Source organism: Pongo abelii, chromosome 9 (assembly GCF_028885655.2).
Source record: "Pongo abelii isolate AG06213 chromosome 9, NHGRI_mPonAbe1-v2.0_pri, whole genome shotgun sequence".
NCBI classification, from domain to species: Eukaryota; Metazoa; Chordata; class Mammalia; order Primates; family Hominidae; genus Pongo; species Pongo abelii.
In genome coordinates, this window is record NC_071994.2 from 14,557,445 (window position 1) to 14,580,135 (window position 22,691).

Consider the following 22,691-nt stretch of genomic DNA (forward strand, 5'->3'; position numbering starts at 1 on the left):
TGAATCCTCTCTCTTCTTTTTTTTTTTTTTTTGAGGCGGAGTCTTGCTCTGTCCCCCAGGCTGGAGTGCAGTGGTGCAATCTTGGCTTACTGCAAGCTCCGCCTCCCGGGTTCACGCCATTCTCCTGCCTCAGCCTTTTGAGTAGCTGGGACTACAGGCGCCCACCACCACGCCTGGCTAATTTTTTTTTTTTTTTGTATTTTTAGTAGAGACGGGGTTTCACCATGTTAGCCAGGATGGTCTCGATCTCTTGACCTTGTGATCCACCCGTGTCGGCCTCCCAAAGTGCTGGAATTACAGGCGTGAGCCACTGCGCCCGGCCTTCTTTTCTTGGTTAATCTAGATATTTGTCTGTCAATTTTGTTTATCTTTTCAAAGAATCAGCTTTTCATTTCATTGATCCTTTGTATTTTTTTTTTAGTTTCAATTTCATTATTCTGCTCTGATCTTAGTGATTTCTTTTCTTCTAGCTTTGGTTTTGGTTTGCTCTTATTTTTCTAGTTCCTTCTGGCATGTTTCTAGGCTCTCAATTTGTGATCTTTCTGTCTTTTTGATGTAGACATTTAGGACTACAAACTTTCATCTTTTTTTTTTTTTTTTTTTTTTTTTTTAGAGATGGAGTCTAGCTCTGTTACCCAGCCTGGAGTGCAGTGGCGCGACCTCGGCTCACTGCAACCTCCGCCTCCCCGATTCAAGCGATTCTTCTGCCTCAGCCTCCTGAGTAGCTGGGACTACAGATGCCCACCACCACGCCCAGTTAACTTTCGTATTTTTAGTAGAGATGGGGTTTCACCATGTTGGCCAGGCTGGTCTTGAACTCCTGACCTCAAATGATTCACCTGCCTTGGCCTCCCGAAATGCTGGGATTGCAGGTGTGAGCCACTGTGCCTGGCCCAAACTTCCCACTTAGCACTACTTTTGTGATATCCCAGAGATTTTGATAACTTGTGCCATTGTTATCAATAATTTCAAAAAATCTTTAAATTTCCATTTTTATTTCATCATTGATCCAAAGCTCATTCAGGTGCAGGTTGTTTAATTTCCATGTATTTGTATGATTTTGAGAGTCATCTTGGAATTGATTTCTGGTTTTATTTTGCTGTGGTCTGAGAAGATATGTAATATAAATTTCAATCTTTTAAAAAGCATTGAAGCTTTTTTGTGGCCTATCATGTGATCTTGGAAAATATTCCATGTGCCGATGAGAAGAATGTATATTATGCAATTTTTTTTTGGTAGAATGTTCTGTAAATGTCTGTTAGGTCCAGTGTTTCTTTGTTGACTTTCTGCCTTGATGATCTGCTTAGTGCTGTCAGTGGACTGTTGAAGTCCCCCACTATTATTATATTGGTGTCTTCTCTTTTCTTAGATCTAGCAGTTTTATGAATCTGGTAACTCTGATATTAGGTGCATATATATTTAGTATTTTTATGTCGTTGGGTCTATAAGACTCTTTACTAGTCTCTTGAAGGCAGTAGATATTTGGATTGTGTTTTCAAAATCCATTCTACCATTGATATCTTTCAAGTGGGGCATTTATATCATTTACATTCAAAGTTGATATTGATATGTAAGGTACTGTTCCAGTCATCATGTTGATTGTTACCTAGTTGCTTTTATTTTCCATTGTGCTACTGTTTTATAATCCCTGTGAGTTTTATACTTTTAAGTGTTTTTATACTGGTGCATATGGATATTTCATTTTGATGTTTAGAACTCTTTTGAGTATTTTTTGCAAGACTGATCTAATGGTGGCAAATTCCCTTAGTGTTTGCTTATCTGGGAAGGACTTCATTTATGAACCAGTTTTGCAAGATACAAAGTTCTTGGATGACAGTTATTTTGTTTAAGAAGAGTAAAGCTAGGACCCCAATCCCTTCTGGATTGTCAGGTTTCTACTGAAAAATCTGCTGTTAGTCTGATAGATTTTTCTTTTTAAGTTATTTGATGGTTTTGTCTCACTATTCTTAGAATTCTTTCTTCATGTTGCCTTTAGGTAGCTTGATGACTGTATGCCTTCCTAATGTCCTTTCTGCAATGCATCTTCCAGAAGTTCTTGAGATTCTTGAATCTGGATGTCTAAGTCTCTGGCAAGACTAGGGAAGTTTTCCTTAATCATTCTCTCACAAATAGGTTTCCAAACTTTTTGCTTTTTCTTCTTCTTTCTCAGGAATATCTATGAGTAATATCTATGATTCTCTTTTTTCTTCTTTCTTTCTTTTGAGACAGAGTCTCACCCTGTCACCCAGGCTGGAGTGCAGTGGCATGATCTTGGCTCACTGCAACCTCCACTTCCTGGGTTTAAGTGATTCTTGTGCCTCAGCCTCCCAAGTAGCTGGGTTTATAGGCACACGCCACCATGCCTTGCTAATTTTTGTATATTTTGTAGAGACTAGGTTTTGCCATGTTGCCCAAGCTGGCCTCAAAGTCCTGAGCTCAAGCAATCTGCATACCTTGGCCTCCCAAAGTTCTGGGATTATAGATGTGAGCCACTGAGCCTGGCCAGGAATATCTATGATTCTTAGGTTTGGAACTTTTGCATAATCCCATATTTTTTGGAAACTTTGTTTATTTCTTTATTTTTATATGATTGAATTAATTCAAAAGCCATGTCTTCAAGCTCTGAAATGCTTTTTTTCTGCTTGGTACAGTTCATTGTTAATACTTTCCACTGCATTTTGTAATTCCCTAAATTAGTCTTTCATTTGTAGGTGTTCTCTGTTTTATTTAAAAAAGTATTTATCTCTTTAGAAAATTTTACATTCATATCCTGAATTTATTTTTGATTTCTTTTTGTTAGATTTAAAATTTTTCTTGGATCTAATTGAGCAAATTTACAATCAATATTTTGAATTCTTTACCTGGTATTTCAAATATTTCATTTTGGTTTGGATCCACTGCTGAAGAGTTAATATGATCCTTTCAGGGTGTTGCAAGATTCTGCTTTTCCATGTTGCCAGAATTATTTTTCTGGCTTCTTCTCATCTGGAGAGACTATTTCTTTTCATTATTTTTGAATTTATTTTTTGACTGGACTAAGTTTTCTTTTTATACCTTGAGGATGTGACAATAATGTATAGTTTATGATGACCTAGCTTCAGCTCTGGGTGGTGCTTTCAGTGGCAAAGACACTGTATAAGTTCCTTGGTTATAGAGAATCTTTATATTATAGCTTTCTCAGATGTTGCTCATAGTAGTGATGTACTGGGTGTATGAGCAGGCTTATTGTCTCCTTTGAGGTCAGAATGGCAGAGTTCTCAGGAAACTTATCTTGTTCCCCAGTGGTGTGCATTCCATTTTTTTTTTTTTTTTAAACTGGGTTGAGCAGTTTAGCCTTCAGGCCAGTAGGAGGCACCTGTGGGTAAGAATTGGCTGTGGCTGAAGCAGGTGGGTATATTCAATACCCCATTGGTGAGCAAAAGCCCTATCCCTGATGAGGTGGCTGGGGGAGCTCCTGGTGAAATTCACTGATGCCTTTGCAGTGGGGGGACGGAAAGAGCCACTTCATTTCCACTACCAGGCCAGGAGGAAAGTGATCAAACTCCCTGTCACACCCTTGTCCTAGTGCTCTGGATATTCAGATCAGACAGGGACCTTGTCCATCTGCAGAAATGCTGATGTTTCTTGTATAGAGGGAGTGGGACTCCACTCCTCATGCAATCCTGAACCCAGAGGGCACACCTCCTATGGTGATGCTATCACCTCAGAATGTTCCATAAAGGCCGCCTACAGGTGCACTCTTGCCAAGCTCCCATGGGAGAAGCTCTGGTGGTGTCTTCAGTGGTGGGTGAGAGAGATAAAAAGTCTCTTTATGCAAAATGGTGAGAGGTATGAAAAGTCCCTTTATAAGCACCAGGGCTATTCAACTGCTAGGGCAGAACCAGTCTTCCCCTACTAAGCCCAAGACTGCACCCGTGCCTTTGTTGAAGGAGGTGCAGGTGCTTCCTGCCCACAGTGGGAAGATCTGGGACAGAGAAAAGCCCACATTCTAGTTTCTTTTGTTTCCCAGAGTGCTCCCTTGATGTGGTACACTCCTCCTTCCCCCAGGAGTGGCAATCTTGGAGAGCAAGACTACTGTGAATCCTGATGCTCCTCTGGCTCTAGCCATCATCTTGTGGGTCTGCCGCAATCCAGGCTGATGATGGGAAATGTCGGCAAGTGATCTGGTGATGTGAAGACACAAGGGTTGAAAGTCCCATAGCAGAACAATGTCCCATAATGATTGCACATCCAGTATGGCACTTGCTTCTATAGCTCAAGTCTAGGGGGAAAGGAAGGAACCTGCACAAGCTGGTAGCCCAGTGTAATGCCCTTGAGAAGTCCCCAAATCACAGGCCAATCCAATACTTGGGCTTACAAGTCCAAATAAGCTCTCCTTGAGTTTGGATACCAGAAGGCTGCCACAAGGGCTACAGAGGCTGAAAGCATTCCATTCACTTTCCACAGAATACTGTTGTCTCTTGGGGTTTAAGTTCTACCAGCTTCTTGTTCCTTTCTTTTTTTGTGTATCATAGATTTTTCCAGTGGACTCTCCAAAAAGCTCCAGCACTCTCCTCTTAATATTCCATTTGCGCTGTGATCATCCAAGTGTAATTTTGGTTTTTCCTTCCGAGAATTTGTCACTGAAAATCTCTAGTCAGCCATCTGGAGAAGCTCTCTGATGCTTCAGGCTATGGACTGGTCTGTGAGATGTGCAGTAGCCTGGACTCCACTCTTAGCTCCAGAGGTGATGTTGAGTGGAGCTGGACCAGGCTGACCCATCCTATGGTTTCCCAGTGGCAGGTGCAAGTACCAGCTCTAATGATGGTGGCACGGGAGTGGCTTACACTCTGTAAGATTTCCTTGGTTATAAATATCCTTGGCATTGTGGCTTTCTCCACTGTTAGATTTTTAGTAATGTGTTGGGCATATGAATGGGCTCAAGGCCTCCTGAGTAACTGTGGTGGTGCAGTCAATAGTGTTAGCTGAGATCATGAGAAAGCCTTCTTCTTCTTGAGTGCTGTTATTGTGCCATCAGATATTGTAATGGGCTAGGCCAGTTGACCTCTGGCGAGGATGTGGTGCATGCAGTAGAGAGCCAGCTGCAGTGGCAGCTGTGGAATTTATGCTTGGTCTGTATTACCCAGGGTAAATACTCAGATATCCTAGGCAATGGGTGAGCCCATGGAACTTTCAAAAATTCCTGTCCATGTTCTGCTACCAAAGCAAGTGGAAGGGCAAAGCCGGGTGAGGGTTGGATCAGGCAAGTCAGTGCTCTAGCTCCCCAAGTGTGGGTACAAATGGTGGCCCTGATGGGGGTCAGAGGGCAGCTCCCTGGCCACTGGGACAATGTTGCAGGGAGGGGTATAACCACTTTCGCTGCACAAAAGTGTCTGTATGGGGAAAAGGGGTAGCAGGTGGCAGTAAGACCCACCCAGCTCCCATGCCTTTGGCACAGTTGGTCTTATATACACAAACTTCTGCTGGCAGAAAGCTGAAACAGCCAGCTGAGTTCGACAGTTCATGCTCAGAATGCAAAACTTCCCAACCAAGACAGAAACAGAAGGATGTGGCTTTCAGGCCACATCCGTCCCAATATGATCTACAAAACAGGGGTGCCCAGTTTTGGACCTGTAGCAAGAGCAAGCTTTCTTCTTGCCTCTTGGTTCTGGCCTTGAGATTATTGAGATTACGTCTCATTCTTACTTGAGATGAGATCACACATCTCAGTTTGTAGCTTCTCTCAACCTATGACCACTGCCTGAGTTAGCTGGCAGGTTTCTGAAAGATTCCCTGTGAGTTAGGATCAGGAATGCCTTCTTTCTGTCCTCACTGACATCTGGGAGTTCATGCAAAGCACATCCTGATGCCATTCCTTCTCATATACTCCCCACTTCTCACCAAATTAGCTCCAGCTCCTGGTGGGGTTAAGTCACTCCCTCATGGCCTGGATTGCCCAGCTCCCAAGTGGGAATTTGTATCATGGAGAAAGTCTGTCTCCCTTTCATGCTCTCAAGACTCACAGTTTTCCAACGGACTCATAGTGCAAGTTGCTGTCTGCCACTCCTTTCAAGGTATTCAAAGTTTGTTTCAGTTTTTCTGTTGAGTTCCTGTGCTCCTTCTCGGATAAAAGTTCATAGCATGAATCTACACACTATATTGCTCTTATCAAGTGGGTGCAGTGTGCTAACAAAGACTCCAGTCTATCATTTTGAAAAACAAACAAAAAATAGATAACTTGTTTTAAGAAGTGATGAGACGATGTTGAAGATGAAACGTGCAGTCGCAGACCATCCACATCAATTAACATCTTGTTCATGCCCTAATTGAAGAGGACCCATGATTAACAGTTGGAACAATAGCCAGAACCATAGATATCTCAGTTCGTTCTGCTTACACAATTCTGGCTGAAAAATTAAAGTTGAGCAAACTTTCCGCTTGATAGGTCCCCAAACTGTTGTGCCTAGATTAGCTGCAGACAAGAGAAGAACTTTCAATAAAAATTTTAAACAAGAGGAATCAAGATCCTAAAGCATTTCTTGGAATAATTTTAATAGGGGGTGAAACATGGCTTTTCCAGTATGATCCTGAAGACAATGCACAGTCAAAGTAATGGTTACCAAGAGGTGGAAGTGGTCCAGTCATAGCAAGTTGGAATCAGTCAAAACCAAATATTATGGCAACAGTTCTTTGGTATGCTCAAGGCATTTTGCTTGTTGACTTTCTGGAGGGCCAAGGAACAGTAACACCTGCTTATTATAAGAGTGTTTTGAGAAAGTTAGCTAAAGTTTTAGCAGAAAAATGCTTGGGAAGGTTTCACCAGAGAGCCCTTCTCCACCACAACAATGCTTCTGCTCATTCCTCTTGGCAAACAAGGGCAATTTTGTGAGAACTTGGATGGGGAATCATTAGGCATCCACCTCGCAGTCCTGATTTGGCTCCCTTGGATTTATTTTGTTTTCTAATCTTAAAAAATCTTTGAAGGGCACCCATTTCTCTTCAGTTAATAATGTAAAAAAAAATGCTTTACCGACATGGTTAAAATACCAGGACCCTCAGTCCTTTAGAGATGGACTAAATGGCTTGTATTGCTTACAAAAGTGTCTTGACCTTGGTGGATCTTATGTTGAGAAATAAAGTTCATATTTTTAATCTTTTAACTCCATTTTCCACAAACTTTTTGAAGTCTCCTCACATATATCACTATACTATATACTTATAACAATTTATGCTAATAAACATTTTTAAAGTATTTACTCATTTTAGATATATTTTAATTATATTACTACAGGTATTCCTTAAGCTCTTTCAAATCCTATGTGAAATGAAATAGAATATTAAAAAGTAATTTATAATTAATTATATACTTATCTTTGATCAATAATTATACAAATAAATTTATTATAAAATAAATGTGGCTGTGTGCCTGTGGAGAAAGAAGAGAAATTGAACCTGTTGTTAGCAAGAGAAGCTGCTAGCCATTTCTCTGTCTTGAAAGATTTAGAAAGTTACTTGGGGCAGATATTTTCTGATTCTTTCCTGAACACTTGAGTGGTTTCTTTAGAAGAATGGTTGTGGAATGCCTGAGAAAGGCTGCTCATCCTGGTAGCTTTTGGTAAACAAAGATTCTTCTTGGCAATAATATAGGCAAATTTTCACAGATGCCAAGAGCCTCCTGGGAGGAAAGGAACTGATATCCTGTAATTTCCAAATTGGTCTGCCATAAGGAAAGGCCTCAGAGCTTGCTGTGTCTGACCCCTCAGCCAGAACAGCATATTTACTAATCCTCAGACTTCTTGCATTTGGGAGTGAATCTGTTATGTACAAACGACAATGCTAGCAACTGAGATTGTAGAGCATGAGTTCTAGTATGGCATATTTCAGTATTGGTGTTGAAGAAAAACTTTTAGGAACTGAAATAAAAAAAAAAAACTCATATAGAGGTTTTTTTCATACTCTATCTTCCCCTATAGGGCTTTAGTTCTTATTTGACCTCTATAGTAGCTTTAGGTATGGAAAGCCATCATACTTCAACCTCCTTGTCATTAAATTTGCTTGATAGGGTTCTGCCCATGATGTGTGACAAAATAAACTTCCAGGGAGTAGGGCAGGCTGACCTTTGAATATACTGTGATGTCTTAGGCCTTGCTCTATATCTTTTGTGTTTGTGCATATGAGTGATATCCTCTAAGACCTACCAGCTAGTTACTCAATCAAGTATTTAAAGTATTCTTATTTACTCCTATAGCCTATAAAAACAAAACTTCCAGATATGTACTGAGCTGTCACATCAATAAAGCAGAAGCAGGATTTGAAATAGAGATATGAACACTTGATAGGCCTCAGAATTCTTAAGACCTTCCTTCTGCATAAGGCATGCAGTACACATGGTGTCATAAAATATTAAGGGTAGTCCTAAAATGACCAAAACGCCAATAATGCTTATGAGTGTAAAAATTCTGAACTGCAGATATCTGTCCTAACTATCCTGTCATTTTTAAAATTTGAAAAAAGTGGGATTTCCTTTCTTTGTCCTAATTCCATCAGGTCTTTGACATCCTGAAGTGTTAGGGTATCGTCTCCCCCATTCCGATATATATAGGTTTCTAATTTTAAGCGACCAGGAATCCCATGCACATTTAGCCAATGACCATATGTTCATCTTTTTTTTTCCATTTCAATTTTCATATCCATAATATTTACCTTCAAATCAAATGGTTAGTGCCATGTGAAAAAAAGGTGAATTTACAGCATATTCAGGGGACTTGGGACTTAACCTGCCTATTGCGTACAGAGAATTTCTGATTACTGATTTTCAGGAGTATTTTGCTGGGAATACTTTCAGAGAGGATAGTAAAATAAAAAGTATTTACATTCACTCAACAAACACTTATTAGACATCTATTAAGTTCTGGGCACTGCAAATAAGGATTGGGGAGACAGATAACTAGAATGTATGTAGTACATGGTGTCAGTGAGCATGCCAACTTCCAATATATCCTTATTTTGAAGAGATATCTATATTTATTTAAGGTTTTTATATCTTTACCATCATCCTTCATCTGAATCTCAATAATCTACATTTTAGTTATTTTATTTTATGTAACACCATTTGATTTCTTGAGGTTTGTTTTGGTCCCAGTTTTAAAGGTCTATTCAGTGGTTTGGATCCTTACTTGTCATGCCAAATGTGAATTGTTAATTTTGATCACCTCTGCATTTGTCCAACACCAAAATAGGCTCTGCTCATTTACAAACAAATTTAAAGTGTAAGTTTCTGTGAAAAAAATATTGTAAAACCTTGTACTTACATGTGGCCACTGAATATTTTCATCTTTCGTTAAAAAGAGTATAATTTCACATGCAATTAGAAGTAAACCAATTATTGCACAGCCAAAACTGTTTAAATTCATCCATATGGCATACATCAACTGGAATAGATACAAAATGTCAACTAGTTATATGTGGAACAAACAAGCTGACATGAAGTTATTAGTTTGCATTACTGATAAACATGTTAAAGCTGAGGATTTGTTATAACTTCTGAATTTTTTCTGAATCAAAGTTCACTCTAAGGGTTCCCAACCTCCAAATGTGTCAGGATTCCAATAATACACATGGTTTTCTGATACTGCATGCAGATATTTCATTTCCTCATTAAATATAAAATTCTTATGGGCCCTGTGTTGAGGCAAAAAAGAAAGTGCTACATTCTAATGGGAGAGAAAAACTAGTAACAGTAAATGTGAAGAGAATGCAATAAATACTGACATCATGAATAAACCCAATGTTCTCTGCAGGGGCAGATCACAATGAAGCTAAAGGCACTTGTCTCTGAGTTTCTCAAACGCACAGGTCTTTTCCAAGGCCCCAGGAGAAGCCATGCCTACCTTCTTAAAATAGTGAGTTTTGGCTCTTCCTTTCCAATATTTATATTTCTGACTTTTTTTGGTCTTATTTCATTAACCAGGATGTCAAATTTCTATACTGGGTAGTAACAATGAAAGTGTTTATTCTTGTCTTGTGCCTCGTTTTAATAGGAATGCTTCTAAAGTTGCATTATCAAGTATGATATTTGCTGTAAATTTTTAATAAATATTTTTGTCATCAAAAGGACATTCCTAGATATTCCTAATAGCTTTTTACCATGAATGATTACAGATTTTGTTGAATTATTTTTTGACATCTTTTAAGATGATCAAATATTTTCTTATCCTTTAATGTGGTAAATTACATTGAAATCGTTTTAAAAATAAACATTGATGCATAACATGCATTCTAAAGTATGCAGCTTAGAGAATTATTACAAAGTGTAAGCATTCATGTAGCCACCACCCATATGAAGACACTAAACATATTCAGCAACCCAGAAATCACTTATATCTCTTTTCATTCTCTATTCCCATCCTCCTCCATAAGAGAAACCACTAGCTGACTTCCAATACCATTGATTCGTTTTGTCTATTTTTGAACTTTATATAAATGTAATCATGCAGTATGTACTGTTTTGTGCCTTGTTGCTTTCACTCAAAATTATGTTTGTATGAAATCCATCAATGTTGTTATGTTTAGTAGTAGTTTTGTTCATTTTCATTGCTATGTTATTTTCCATTCTATCTGAGTGCTATAATTTGTCTATCCATATTTTTACCAATGCACATTTGGGTTATTTCCAGTTTTGGCCACAGTGAAAAAGGAGGCTATAAACTTGTATTTCCTTTCATAAAACATATGTAAGCATTTCTGATAGGCCTATATCTAGAAGTAGAATTACTCAGTCATAGGGTAAACATATGTTCAACTCTGGAAGATATGGTCAAATTTCCAGTGGTTGTAGAAATTTAAACTTCCACTAGTAGTTGTTTTACATTCTTGCCAATAAGTTAACCATTCTGGCAAGTTTGCTGTAGTATTTCATTGTGGTTTTAATTTTTATTTTCCTAATTTTTAATGAGCTTAAGCGTATCACTTTTATTTTTTTCTATTTTTATCGTTTTTGCCAAACTGTCTTACAAAACAGCTGTACCATTTTGCAATGGATTTGAGTTATACAGTATAATGTTTTGATACACATATACATAGTATAATGATTACTACTGTCACACAAAAGATCATGTCCATCACATCACATAATTACTTTTTTTGTGGTAAGACCACTTAAAATCTACTCACTGAGCAAATTTTAAATATATGTTATCACCTATAGTCCTCATGCTGTACGTTAGATCTCTAGGCTTATTCTTCCTGCATCACTGCAAGTTTGTACCTTTTGATCTACTTCTCCCCATTTCCTCCCCTCTCTGCCTCTGATTACCACTGTCCTACTCTCTGTTTCAATGTATTTGGTGTTTATTAGATTCCACATATAAGTGAGATCATACATTCTTTTTATTTTTGTGTATAGCTTATTTCACTTAGCACAGTGTTCCTCAGGTTCATCCATGTTGTTGCAAATGGCAGTACTTCCTTTTTTTTTTTTTAAGGCTTAACAGTATTCCATTGTGTGTGTGTGTGTGTGTATGTGTGTGTGTGTGTGTACCAGTTTCTTTATCCATTCATCATTGATGGACACAGGTTGTTTCCAAATATACGCTATAGTGAATAATGCTGCAATGAAAATGAGAGTACAGATATGTCTATGATTTGCTGATTTCATTTCCTTTGGTAAAAGAGGGATTGCTGGATTATATGGTAGTTTCATTTGTAATTTCTTGAGGAATCCCCATACTGTCTTCCATAATGGCTGTACCAATTTACATTCCCAAAAAGAGCGTATAAGGGTTTCCTTTTCAGGTTAATTATATTTTAATGAATTTATTGGCCATTTGAATATCATTTTGTATAAGGTGGCTGCTCAAGGATTTTGTCTATTTTTATTGGGCTATTTGCACTTTTTATTGATTTTTAGAAGTTCTTGATATATTGTGGATACAAGTCTTTTACTGGTGATAATTGTAAAATTAACTTTCCCTGTGTGGCTTACCTAGTTTTTGTGAATAGTGCCAATTGGTGAATCAAAGTTTCTAATTTTAATGTATTTTGCTGTTTATATCTGGTTTAGGAAATTTTTACCCACCAAAAAATCATGAAAATATACACTTATCATTTAGAAGCATTTAATTTTACTTTTCACATTTATATCTGAAATCTTCTTGAAACTGACTTTTTTGAGTGTGTATGGTGTACGGTAGCACTAAAGTTTCATTCTTTTCACACGAGTCACGTTCAGATGGCTCTAATTACTGAAAAGGCTGCTTGGTTCCCATTGCTCTGCAGTGCCACCTTGGTCAGAAATCAAATGGTTATGTAAGCATGTGTCTGTTTCTGGAAACTATTCTGTTCTATTTATTGGTCTATTTGAGTGATAATATCATACTGTCTTTTTAAAGTTTTAATAAGTCTTAAAATTTGAGAGAGTACGTCCACACTGTTTTTCTTCAAGATTATCGCAGCCTTTTTTATTTACACATATATTTTGGGATCAAGTTGACTTTCTAAAAATAGTTTTTTTTGGTTTTTTTTTTTAGATGGAGTCTCACTCTGCTGCCAGGCTAGAGTGCAGTGGTGCGATCCTGGCTTACTGCAACCTCTGCCTCCCGGGTTCAAGCGATTCTCCTGCCTCAGCCTCCAAAGTAGCTGGGACTACAGGCATGTGCCACCATACCCAGCTAATTTTTTTATTTTTAGTAGAGACGGGGTTTCACCATGTTGGCCAGGATGGTCTCGATCTCTTGACCTCGTGATCTGCCCACCTCGGCCTCCCAAAGTGCTGGGATTACAGGCGTCAGCCACCGTGGCTGGCCAAAATAGGTAATTTTTTAAGAGCAGTTTTAGGTTAATGGAAAAGTTGAGCAGAAATTTTCCATATACCTCCTGACCTCCCCTTTATCATTATGTAATGCCCTACTTTGTCTATTTTGATCTTTGTTGATTTAAAGTCTGTTTTGCCAGACAGTAGGATTGCAACCCCTGGTTTTTTCTGTTTACCATTTGGTAGATTTTTCTCCATCTGTTTATTTTGAGCCTGTGTATGTCATTGTATGTGAGATGGATCTCTTGAAGACCACATACTGGTGGGTCTTGGTTCCTTACCCAGCTTGTCACTTTTACATTTAAGATTAATATTGATATGTGTGTATTTGATCCTGTCATCATGATGTTAGCTGGTTATTTTGCCAACTTATTTATGTGGTTGCTTTATAGTGTCACTGGTTTGTGTACTTCAGTGTGTTTTTGTAGTGGCTGGTAATGGTCTTTCTTGTCCATATGTAGTGCCTTCTTCAGGGGCTCTTGTTAGGCAGGTCTGGTGGTAACAAATTTCCTCAGCATTTGCTTGTCTAAAAAGAATCGTGTTTCTCTTTCACTTATGAAGCTTAGTTTGGCTGGATATAAAATTCTGATTTGGAATTTCTTTTCTTTATGAATATTGAATATTGTCCTCCAGTCTCTTCTGGCTTGTTGGATTTCATCTGAGAGGTCTGTTGTTAGTCTGATGGGCTTCCCTTTGTACATGACTTGGCCTTTCTCTCTCACTGCCTTTAATATATTTTTTCTCCTCATATTGGTGTTGGAAGAGTCTGATGATTGTGTGTCTTGTGGATGATCTTGTAGAGTATTTTACTGGAGTTCTCTGCATTTCCTGAATTTGAATGTTGGTCTCCCTCACTATATTGAGGAAGTTCTCATGGATGATATCATGATACATGTTTTCCAAATTGGTTCTGTTCTCTGCATAGAACCAACCATATCTTTCAGGTACATCAATCAATCATAGATCCAGTCTCTACATTATCCTTTATTTCTCGGAAGTTTTGTTCATTCCTTTTCATTCTTTTCTCTCTATTCTTGTCTGCCTGTCTTTTTTCAGAAAGCCAGTCTTCAAGCTCTAAGATTCTTTCCTCTGCTCAGTTTATTTTGTTATTAATACTTGTGATTACATTGTGAAATTCTTATAGTGTCTATTTTTTCTGTCAGCTCCTGCAATGTTTTATTATGATTTTTAGCTTCCTTGCATTGAGTTATAACATATTCTTGTAGCTTAATGAACTTTGTTTCTATCCATATTCTGAATTACATTTCTGTCATTTCAGCCTCAGCCCAGTTCTGAACCCTTGCTAGAGAGGTAATGTGGTCCTTTGGAGGAAAGAAGGCACACTGGCTTTTTGAGTTTTCAGCATTCTTGCACTGGTTCTGTTTCATCTTTAGGGGATTATCTACCTTCAGTCTTAGAGGTTGCTGACCTTTGGATTTTTTTTTTCTTTTATCCTATTTGATGACCTTGAGGGTTTGATTGTGGTATAAGGTGGATTCAGCTGACTGGCTTCATTTCTGGGAGATTTTAGGGGGCCAGTGCTCAGCTCTCAACCCATGAACTGCCTGCTCTAACTCTGGAGGACTTGTATTGGGCCCCAACTTTGTTCTCTGGCTCCTTGAGGTTTGGATTCCACTGTGCTGGGGGGACTGAGGTGCGGCATCTGTAGCAGAGTGTTAGTAGATGCAGGGTGTCTGCCTCCCTGTGGGCATTCACAACAGTGGCAGAGGCAAGGCAGCTGGGGTCCCCTGCTGGAGACTGTGTGCCCTGTTGCAATGGAGGTGGTGTTGGCTTGGGACAGGGTGCTGGCCAGTGCAGGTCTGAGTGCCTTCTCTGTGCTCTGCAAGCAGGAGTGATCGCTTAGGGTGTGGGAGGATCCCCTGTTCTCTGTGCAGTGTTAGTGCAAGGGTTGGGTGCTTGTTGGGGTGGGGCTTACTGACCCTTTGCCCTTCAAGGCTTTATCTGCAATTATGGTCGGCAAGGATGGGAAAGCATACTGCACTCCTGCATGCTGGTGGGGCCAGTAAAGCAAAACCCGCCTTCGCAGACATGTGCCATCAAAGTGATGTGGGGAGTTGCCATGGGCTTATGGGAAGCTGTAGTATGAGGAGGGAATGTGTGGGCTGGTGCATGGCTATAGGGGCCACCTCACTGGAGCTCTCCACCAGTCAGGCACAGTCCACTGGTGCAGAAGCTATGGTGTGGGTCCCCCAGGGCATCCAAGACTGCTCTGTAAGCAGGCATGGCCAGACTGGGGCCCTGGGTGAGGCCATCAAACCAAGGAGGGCCCAAGTCAGACCAGCTTTGTCTGATGTGGAAGACCACAGGGTCTGACAGTTCCCCTAGGACTAAAGTCTCTTATGGAAGCAAATTGAGCCTAGAGGGATGGGTGCCTTTGACTTTTAACAGTTTGACTCTAACGTTCCTTGGAGTGGACATTTCTGGGTTGTTTATTGGAGACACTCAAGCTTCCTGGACTCTGGATGTTCATATTTCTCCCAAGACTTGGGAAGTGATAAGCTACTATTTCATTACACAGGTTTTCTATGCCTTTCCTAGTCTGTTTTCCTTCCAAAAACCCCATAGTGCAAATATTTGTTTGCTTAAGAGTGTTCTATAAGTCTCATAGGCTTTCTTCATTTCTTTAAATTGTTTTTTTCTTTTTATTTAGTCTGATTGAATTATTTCAAAATACCTGTTTTCAAGTTTGGAAATTCTTTCTTCGGCTTGAGTTAGTCTATTGTTGAAGTTCTCAATTGTATTTTTTATATCATTCATTGAATTCTTCAGCTTTAAGATTTCTCTTTGCTTTTTTATGATATCTATCTCTGTTGAATTTGTCATTTAGTTCATAATTTTTTTTTATTTCACTGAATTGTCTATCTGTATTCCATTGTATCTCACTGAGTGCCTTAAAGTTATTATTTTGAATTCCTTTTCATGCATTTCATAGATTGCCTTTTACTTGGGTTCTGCTACTGGAGAATTATTGTATTCTTTGAAGATTTCAGGTTTACTTGCTTTTTCATGGTTTTTGTGTGTGTGTGCGTGTGTGTCTGTACTTTGATATCTGTGCATCTTGTGGAAAAGTGCCTCTTCCAATTATATGGAATAGCTTTTTTATAGGAGAAATCTTTTTCTTCTAGATGTGTTCTACAGTATTGTGTGAGTAGGGTGCTTTGGTGGTTCTGGGTGATTTCTTTCTGTGTGATTTAATTTTCTTTCAGTAGTGGTCTCTGTGTGATTTCTTTGACTGTAACCAATGTCAATGGTGTCTGTGTGTGCACAGAGACTGCAGGTATTTATGAGTTTAGTGGTGCAGTTTTTCTGGGCCATCAGGTGAGCCAGTCTTTGGACTCCAGGAGTACATGTGGCACCTAGTTGCTCTGCAGGTTAATTGAGCAAGGTCACTGGTGATGGTGGGTGATGGACAGTCTTATCCTTGGACCCTGGGGAATGTTCATGGTGCATATTTTCTCTGGTGGTTGAGTTGGTAGAATCATTAGTGGTGGTGGGTCCCAGGAGGGCTGGTCCTTGTTTTATGGGAGGGCATGCTTAGTGCATAGTGGCTCTGCTGGGCAAGTGGGAGGGGTTGCTGGTGACAGCAGATATTGTACATTCTGGTTCTTAGTCCTGGGGGGTGCCACGTGGGGTGCGGATGTTCCTTTCAATATGTTATTGAAATTGTTTTGCTAGAATTTTGTCCAAGATTTTTGCATCTATGTTCACTAGGGATACTGGCCTTTGATTTTCTTTTCTCACAGTGTTTTTTTCTGGCTTTGGTATCTGGGTAATGCTGGCCTTGTAAAATCAGTTTGAAATTATTCTCCTTCAATTTTTAAAAAATATTTGAAGAAGGATTGTTATTAGTTCTTTAAATGTTTGATATATTTCAGCAGTGAAGCAATCAGGTTCTGGAATTTTCTCTGATAAGAGACTTTTTATTGCTGACTCTATCTCCTTACTCATTATTGGTCTATTCAGATTTTCTATTTATTTAGGAGTCAGTCTTGCTTGGCTTTACATTTCTAGTAGTGCATTCATTTCTTCTAGGTTATCCAATTTGTTCATGTATAGTTATTCATAGTAGTGTCTTATGATTCTTTTTATTTCTGTGGTATCAGTTGCAATGTCTCTTTCATTTCAAATTTTATGTCTTTTTTTTAGTCTAGCTAAAGGTTTTTTAGTCTAGCTAAAGTCTTAGCTAAAGGTTTGTTGATTTTATGTATCTTTTAATGAAAACAAATCTTCATTTGGTTATCTTTTATATTATTTTTCTAGTCTCTTATTTATTTCTGTTTTGATCTTTATTATTTCCTTACTTCTACAAACTTTGTGCTGAGTCCCTTACTATTGTATTGCATTCTATTTTTATCTTCTCTTCAGATATATTAATATTCCCTTTTGTACATTTAGGTGCTCTGATATTGGATGCATATATATGTACAATTGTTATATTATCTTGATAAATTGACCCCTTTGTTATTTTATAATTGCCTTCTTTGGCTCATTTTACAGTGTTTGCCTTTGAGTCTATTTTGTCTGATATAAGCATAGCTATTCTTGGTCTTTTTTGGTTATTATTTGCAAGGAATTTTTTTTTTCCATTTATTCACTTTTAGTTCATGTGTGTCCTCAATGCTAAAATGAGTCTCTTGTATGCAGCAGATAATTAATTAGGTCTTGTTTTTATTCATCCAGTCACTCTATGTGTTTTGATGGAGAATTTAATCCATTACATTTAAAGTAATTATTCATTGGAAAGGACTTACTATTGTCGCTTTGTTAATTATTTATTGATTATTTTGTAGTTCCTTTGTTTTTTCCTTCCAATCTTGTTTTCTTCCTCTGTGATTTGTTAATTTTTGTAGTGATACACTTTAACTTAAAAAGCAATCTCATGTGTATCTTCTGTGTTGTTTTTCTTTGTGATTATCATTGGGCCTAAGTGAACCATCTTGGTACTGGCATTTTTGTTTTATTCCTGATTAAAGAGAAAGCTCTTATTGTTTTAGCATGACATATAATGTTTGATTTACATTTTTCTACACCTAGCTTTCTAAGATTTAAAAACAGTATGAATGATTTTAAATTTTATCAACTGCATTTGCACTATCTACTGAGATGCTGATATGTGTTTTCTATTCTACTAATGTAACAACTTACATTTTTTAATTTTTAATATTATATCAACCTTACATCCTGTAATAAAAATAACTTTTTATATCATATTATCTTCTCTATATAATAATTAATTTGATTTATTCATATTTTGTTTAGAATTTTTGCTTATATGTACATGTATACATGATATTTGCTTTATTTTCTATTTCTCATCATGTCTCTGCCTGATCTTGACTTCAAGGCTTACTGACTTCATAATATATGCTGAGAAGTCCACTTTCTTTTATATTCTCTGAAATAATTTAAGACTGATGTTATAAGTATTTGATAGAATTTGTTTGTGAAGCCATCACAGCTTAAATTTATCTTGTGTGGGAATTTTGCTAACTACAGATTTAATTCATTTAATAGTTATAGGACTATCAATATATTCTATTTCCTCTTATGTCTTCTTTCAGTACACTGTAGTTTTCAAAGGCATACATTTATAGGTTAATTTATAGGGTTTTTTGCATTTCGTTTATCCTTGGTGTGACTAACCAAGACAAAGCAAGCACACAAATAATCAATATCAGAAAGAAAACAATGAGATCCAATAGGCATAAAAACATTGACAAAACTTGTGCTTCTGGTATGATAAAAAAGGTATGGCAGACTAGTGTTGCCTCTGAAAGCAACTAGAAAAGCATGATATAGTACAAAAGGTATTTCATCTATATAAAAGCATCAGAAAACTTCTAAAACATTCAGGAATATAAAGGGATTGTGAATCCTAAGAAAGACACAGAAAGGTGAGAAGATGTTGGTTCTACAGGTAATTTTTCTTTTCTTTTCTCTCTTTCTTTTTTTTTTTCTTTTGAGACAGAGTTTCACTCTTGTTGTCTAGGTTGGAGTGCAATGGCATGATCTCGGCTCTCTGCAACCTCCACCTCCTGGGTTCAAGTGATTCTCCTGCCTCAGCCTCCCGAGTAGCTGGGATTACAGGTGCCTGCTACCACACCCAGCTAATTTTTGTACTTTTAGTAGAGATGGAGTTTCACCATGTAGGCCTTTGGGGGCATTTGCCAGGACAAGAGGCTGAGGTTTCAGATTATGTCTAAGTAGGAGTTGCTAGGGGAGAGAGGAATCACTATAGGGTTTTTGTGTTCTTTCAGGTCTGGAAAGAAAACGTAAACCTGAGGAGATAAGCTCCTGAGTAGAAGAAGTGGTCAGAGAAATGAGTAAGCTTCATAACAAATTTTTCTATTAACATGCTAGCCAGATTTTGATGCCTTTCTGGTCAGTAGGAGAAGGAATTAAGAAGAAAGCAGCTGAGAAACAGAACATAGTTTTTGGCCATGTAATTGTGCTGAGAAAACATGGTTCAGGACTGCAAGAGAGAAGTTACTTGAAGACATACCATGTTCTCAGTTGAAAACCTTGGAGGGTTATATGCTATAATTAGAAGATAAATTAGAAGTATACGAACTAACTGCCATTCAGCCTTGGTTCTGGTTTATGAACCTTGGGGAGAGATGAGTGAGCTCACTCTGGAAGAACTAAGCATCAGCTGACATTGCTGTACTTTTTAATACATATTTTTGAGTACTTAATAAAAAATTACTAGACATGTTAAAAGACATGACCGTATTTAAAAAAAAACACTAGGGAAACAAAAATAATAGAAATAGTGTCATACGTGATCCATTTAACAGACTTAAAACTAATAAGGACTTTAAGATAACTCCTATTAATATGTTCAAGAAAATAGAAAAAATGGATAAAATAGATGAACAGACAGAAAGTTTCACAGAATAATTAGAAACTAGAAATGGAATCAAGCGGAAGTTCTAGAATTGAAAAATACATTAGATTCAATGCCATCCCCATCAAGCTACCAATGACTTTCCTCACAGAATTGGAAAAAACTACTTTAAAGTTCATATGGAACCATAAAAGAACCCGCATTGCCAAGTCAATCCTAAGCCAAAAGAACAAAGCTGGAGGCATCGTGCTACCTGACTTCAAACTATACTACAAGGCTACAGTAACCAAAACAGCATGGTACTGGTACCAAAACAGAGATATAGACCAATGGAACAGAACAGAGCCCTCAAAAATAATGCTGCATATCTACAACTGTCTGATCTTTGACAGACCTGACAAAAACAAGAAATGGGGAAAGGATTCCCTATTTAATAAATGGTGCTGGGAAAACTGGCTAGCCATATGTAGAAAGCTGAAACTGGATCCCTTCCTTACACCTTATACAAAAATTAATTCAAGATGGATTAGAGACTTAAATGTTAGACTTAAAACCATAAAAACCCTAGAAGAAAACCTAGGCAATACCATTCAGGACATAGGCATGGGCAAGGACTTCATGTCTAAAACACCAAAAGCAATGGCAACAAAAGCCAAAATTAACAAATGGGATCTAATTAAACTAAAGAGCTTCTGCACAGCAAAAGAAACTACCATCAGAGTGAACAGGCAACCTACAGAATGGGAGAAAATTTTTGCAATCTACTCATCAACAAAGGGCTAATATCCAGAATCTACAATGAACTCAAACAAATTTACAAGAAAAAAACAAACAACCCCATCAAAAAGTGGGCAAAGGATATGAACAGACACTTCTCAAAAGAAGACATTTATGCAGCCAAAAGACACAAGAAAAAATGCTCATCATCACTGGCCATCAGAGAAATGCAAATCAAAACCACAATGAGATACCATCTCACACCAGTTAGAATGGTGATCATTACAAAGTCAGGAAACAATGGGTGCTGGAGAGGATGTGGAGAAATAGGAACACTTGTACACTGTTGGTGGGACTGTAAACTAGTTCAACCATTGTGGAAGTCAGTGTGGCGATTCCTCAGGGATCTAGAACTGGAAATACCATTTGACCCAGCCATCCCATTACTGGGTATATACCCAAAGGATTATGAATCATGCTGCTATAAAGACACATGCACACGTATGTTTATTGCGGCACTATTAACAATAGCAAAGACTTGGAACCAAGCCAAATGTCCAACAATGATAGACTGGGTTAAGAAAATATGGCACATATACACCATGGAATACTATGCAGCCATAAAAAATGATGAGTTCATGTCCTTTGTAGGGACATGGATGAAACTGTAAACCATCATTCTCAGCAAACTATCTCAAGGACAAAAAACCAAACACTGCATGTTCTCATTCATAGGTGGGAATTGAACAATGAGAACACATGGACACAGGAAGGGGAACATCACACACTGGGGCCTGTTGTGGAGTGGGTGGAGTGGGGAGGGATAGCATTAGGAGATATACCTAATGTTAAATGACGAGTTAATGGGTGTAGCACACAAACACGGCACATGTATACATATGTAACTAACCTGCACGTTGTGCACATGTACCCTAAAATTTAAAGTATGATTAAAAAATAAAAAAAAAAAGAAAATACATTCACTGAAATGGAGAACTCTATAACTGAGTTTAACAGCGTATTAGACACAGTAGCAAACAGCATTAATGACCTGAAGCAAAGGGCAAGAGAGAAATGTTGAAATTGAAGTAAAGAGAAGAAGAATAAAAGAAAAAGAAAAAAGTGTAAGAGATATGTCTATACAGTGAAAATATCTAGCATACATATAATTGGAATCCTGGAGGTAGGGGGAAATAGAAAGGCAATTTTGAAAAAGCAATATTTGAAGAGAAAATGGGTGACAATATTCAGAATTTGATGAAAAATGTCAACCCAGATAGTCAACCCACGTAGATACATGTATTTGGCAAATTCCAAATGAGGTAAATATAAAGCAAACCGTATTTAAGTACATCATAGTAAATCTTTTAGAAACTAAAAGAGAAAACTGTAAAAGTAGTCTGAGAAGCTAAGACAAACATAAACTTCACAATGGCAAAGATGTAAGCCACAACGCAACAGAATGACATCTTTAAAGTGCTGAAGTAAAATAAAATAATTGCCAACCTAGAATGCTATATACAGCTAAAGAACCTTTCAAAACAAAGACAATATAAGGTGGTTTTCAAACTACCAAAAGCTGAGAGAATTTATTGCCAGGATTTTTGTGCAAAAACAAGTTGAAGGGAATATCTCAGCTAGAGAGAAAGTAATCCCAATTTGAAATGCTGAAATACAGAAATAAATAAAGAGAAACAAAAGATAGATATGTGAATAAATGTAAATAAATACCATGCATCACTTTACTTTGTTTTGCTGAGCTCACAGAGAACTTGGATCCTATCTTATTCTTAACCAAGACTTCCTGTTCAGCCCTCTCTGATTCTTCCCACCCAAAGCCTTCTTAGTCTAAGCATTTATTCCTTCTGCCATATTCCCTAAGCAATGATTACGTGTTTGAATTCTTAACCTAAGGTTACTTGATTCAAAGTTCAGCTCCATCCCTTACAAAATCTAGATCTATTAATTAATATACATCTAGGGATAGTTGCATATGCTCTTGGTATCTCAGTTTCCTTATCTATAAAATAGGTATATAATATTATCAACCTGATAGGGTTTGCTGTGCTGTGAGCTATTATCCCAAAACTTTGTAAGGCATCTCGCACATAGAAGCCATCCAATAAATCTTAACATTATTATTCTAATCATATTTTTCTCTCCTACTGTTTCAATGTATCTATATACATTTGTTCTATCATACTTGATATCTTAATTTGAAAAAAATAATATATTTTATTTAAATTTCCATATCTGACTTTCTAGTTTGCTTCATGCATCCTGTATTCTTTTGGTGTTTTATAAAATTAGCAACTA

At 37.7% G+C, this 22,691-nt stretch overlaps 1 protein-coding gene across 17 annotated transcripts in view; it reads right to left on the bottom strand.

The window, feature by feature from the left end:
* LOC100938589 (membrane-spanning 4-domains subfamily A member 8) overlaps positions 1–22,691 on the bottom strand; it is a 109,649-nt gene that overhangs the window by 61,551 nt on the left and 25,407 nt on the right. For 14 of the 17 annotated variants that reach the window (XR_008511039.1, XR_008511038.1, XR_008511041.1 and 11 more), the window contains one exon: positions 9,291–9,410. The exons of the other annotated variants lie outside the window; for them this stretch is intronic. Coding sequence is in view for 2 of the 14 variants with exons in the window: in XM_054524307.2 (XP_054380282.1) it covers positions 9,291–9,410 (120 nt within the window). In the remaining 12 variants the exon portion in view is untranslated. The remainder of the gene's footprint in view (positions 1–9,290; positions 9,411–22,691) is intronic. 17 annotated transcript variants of the gene reach the window in all.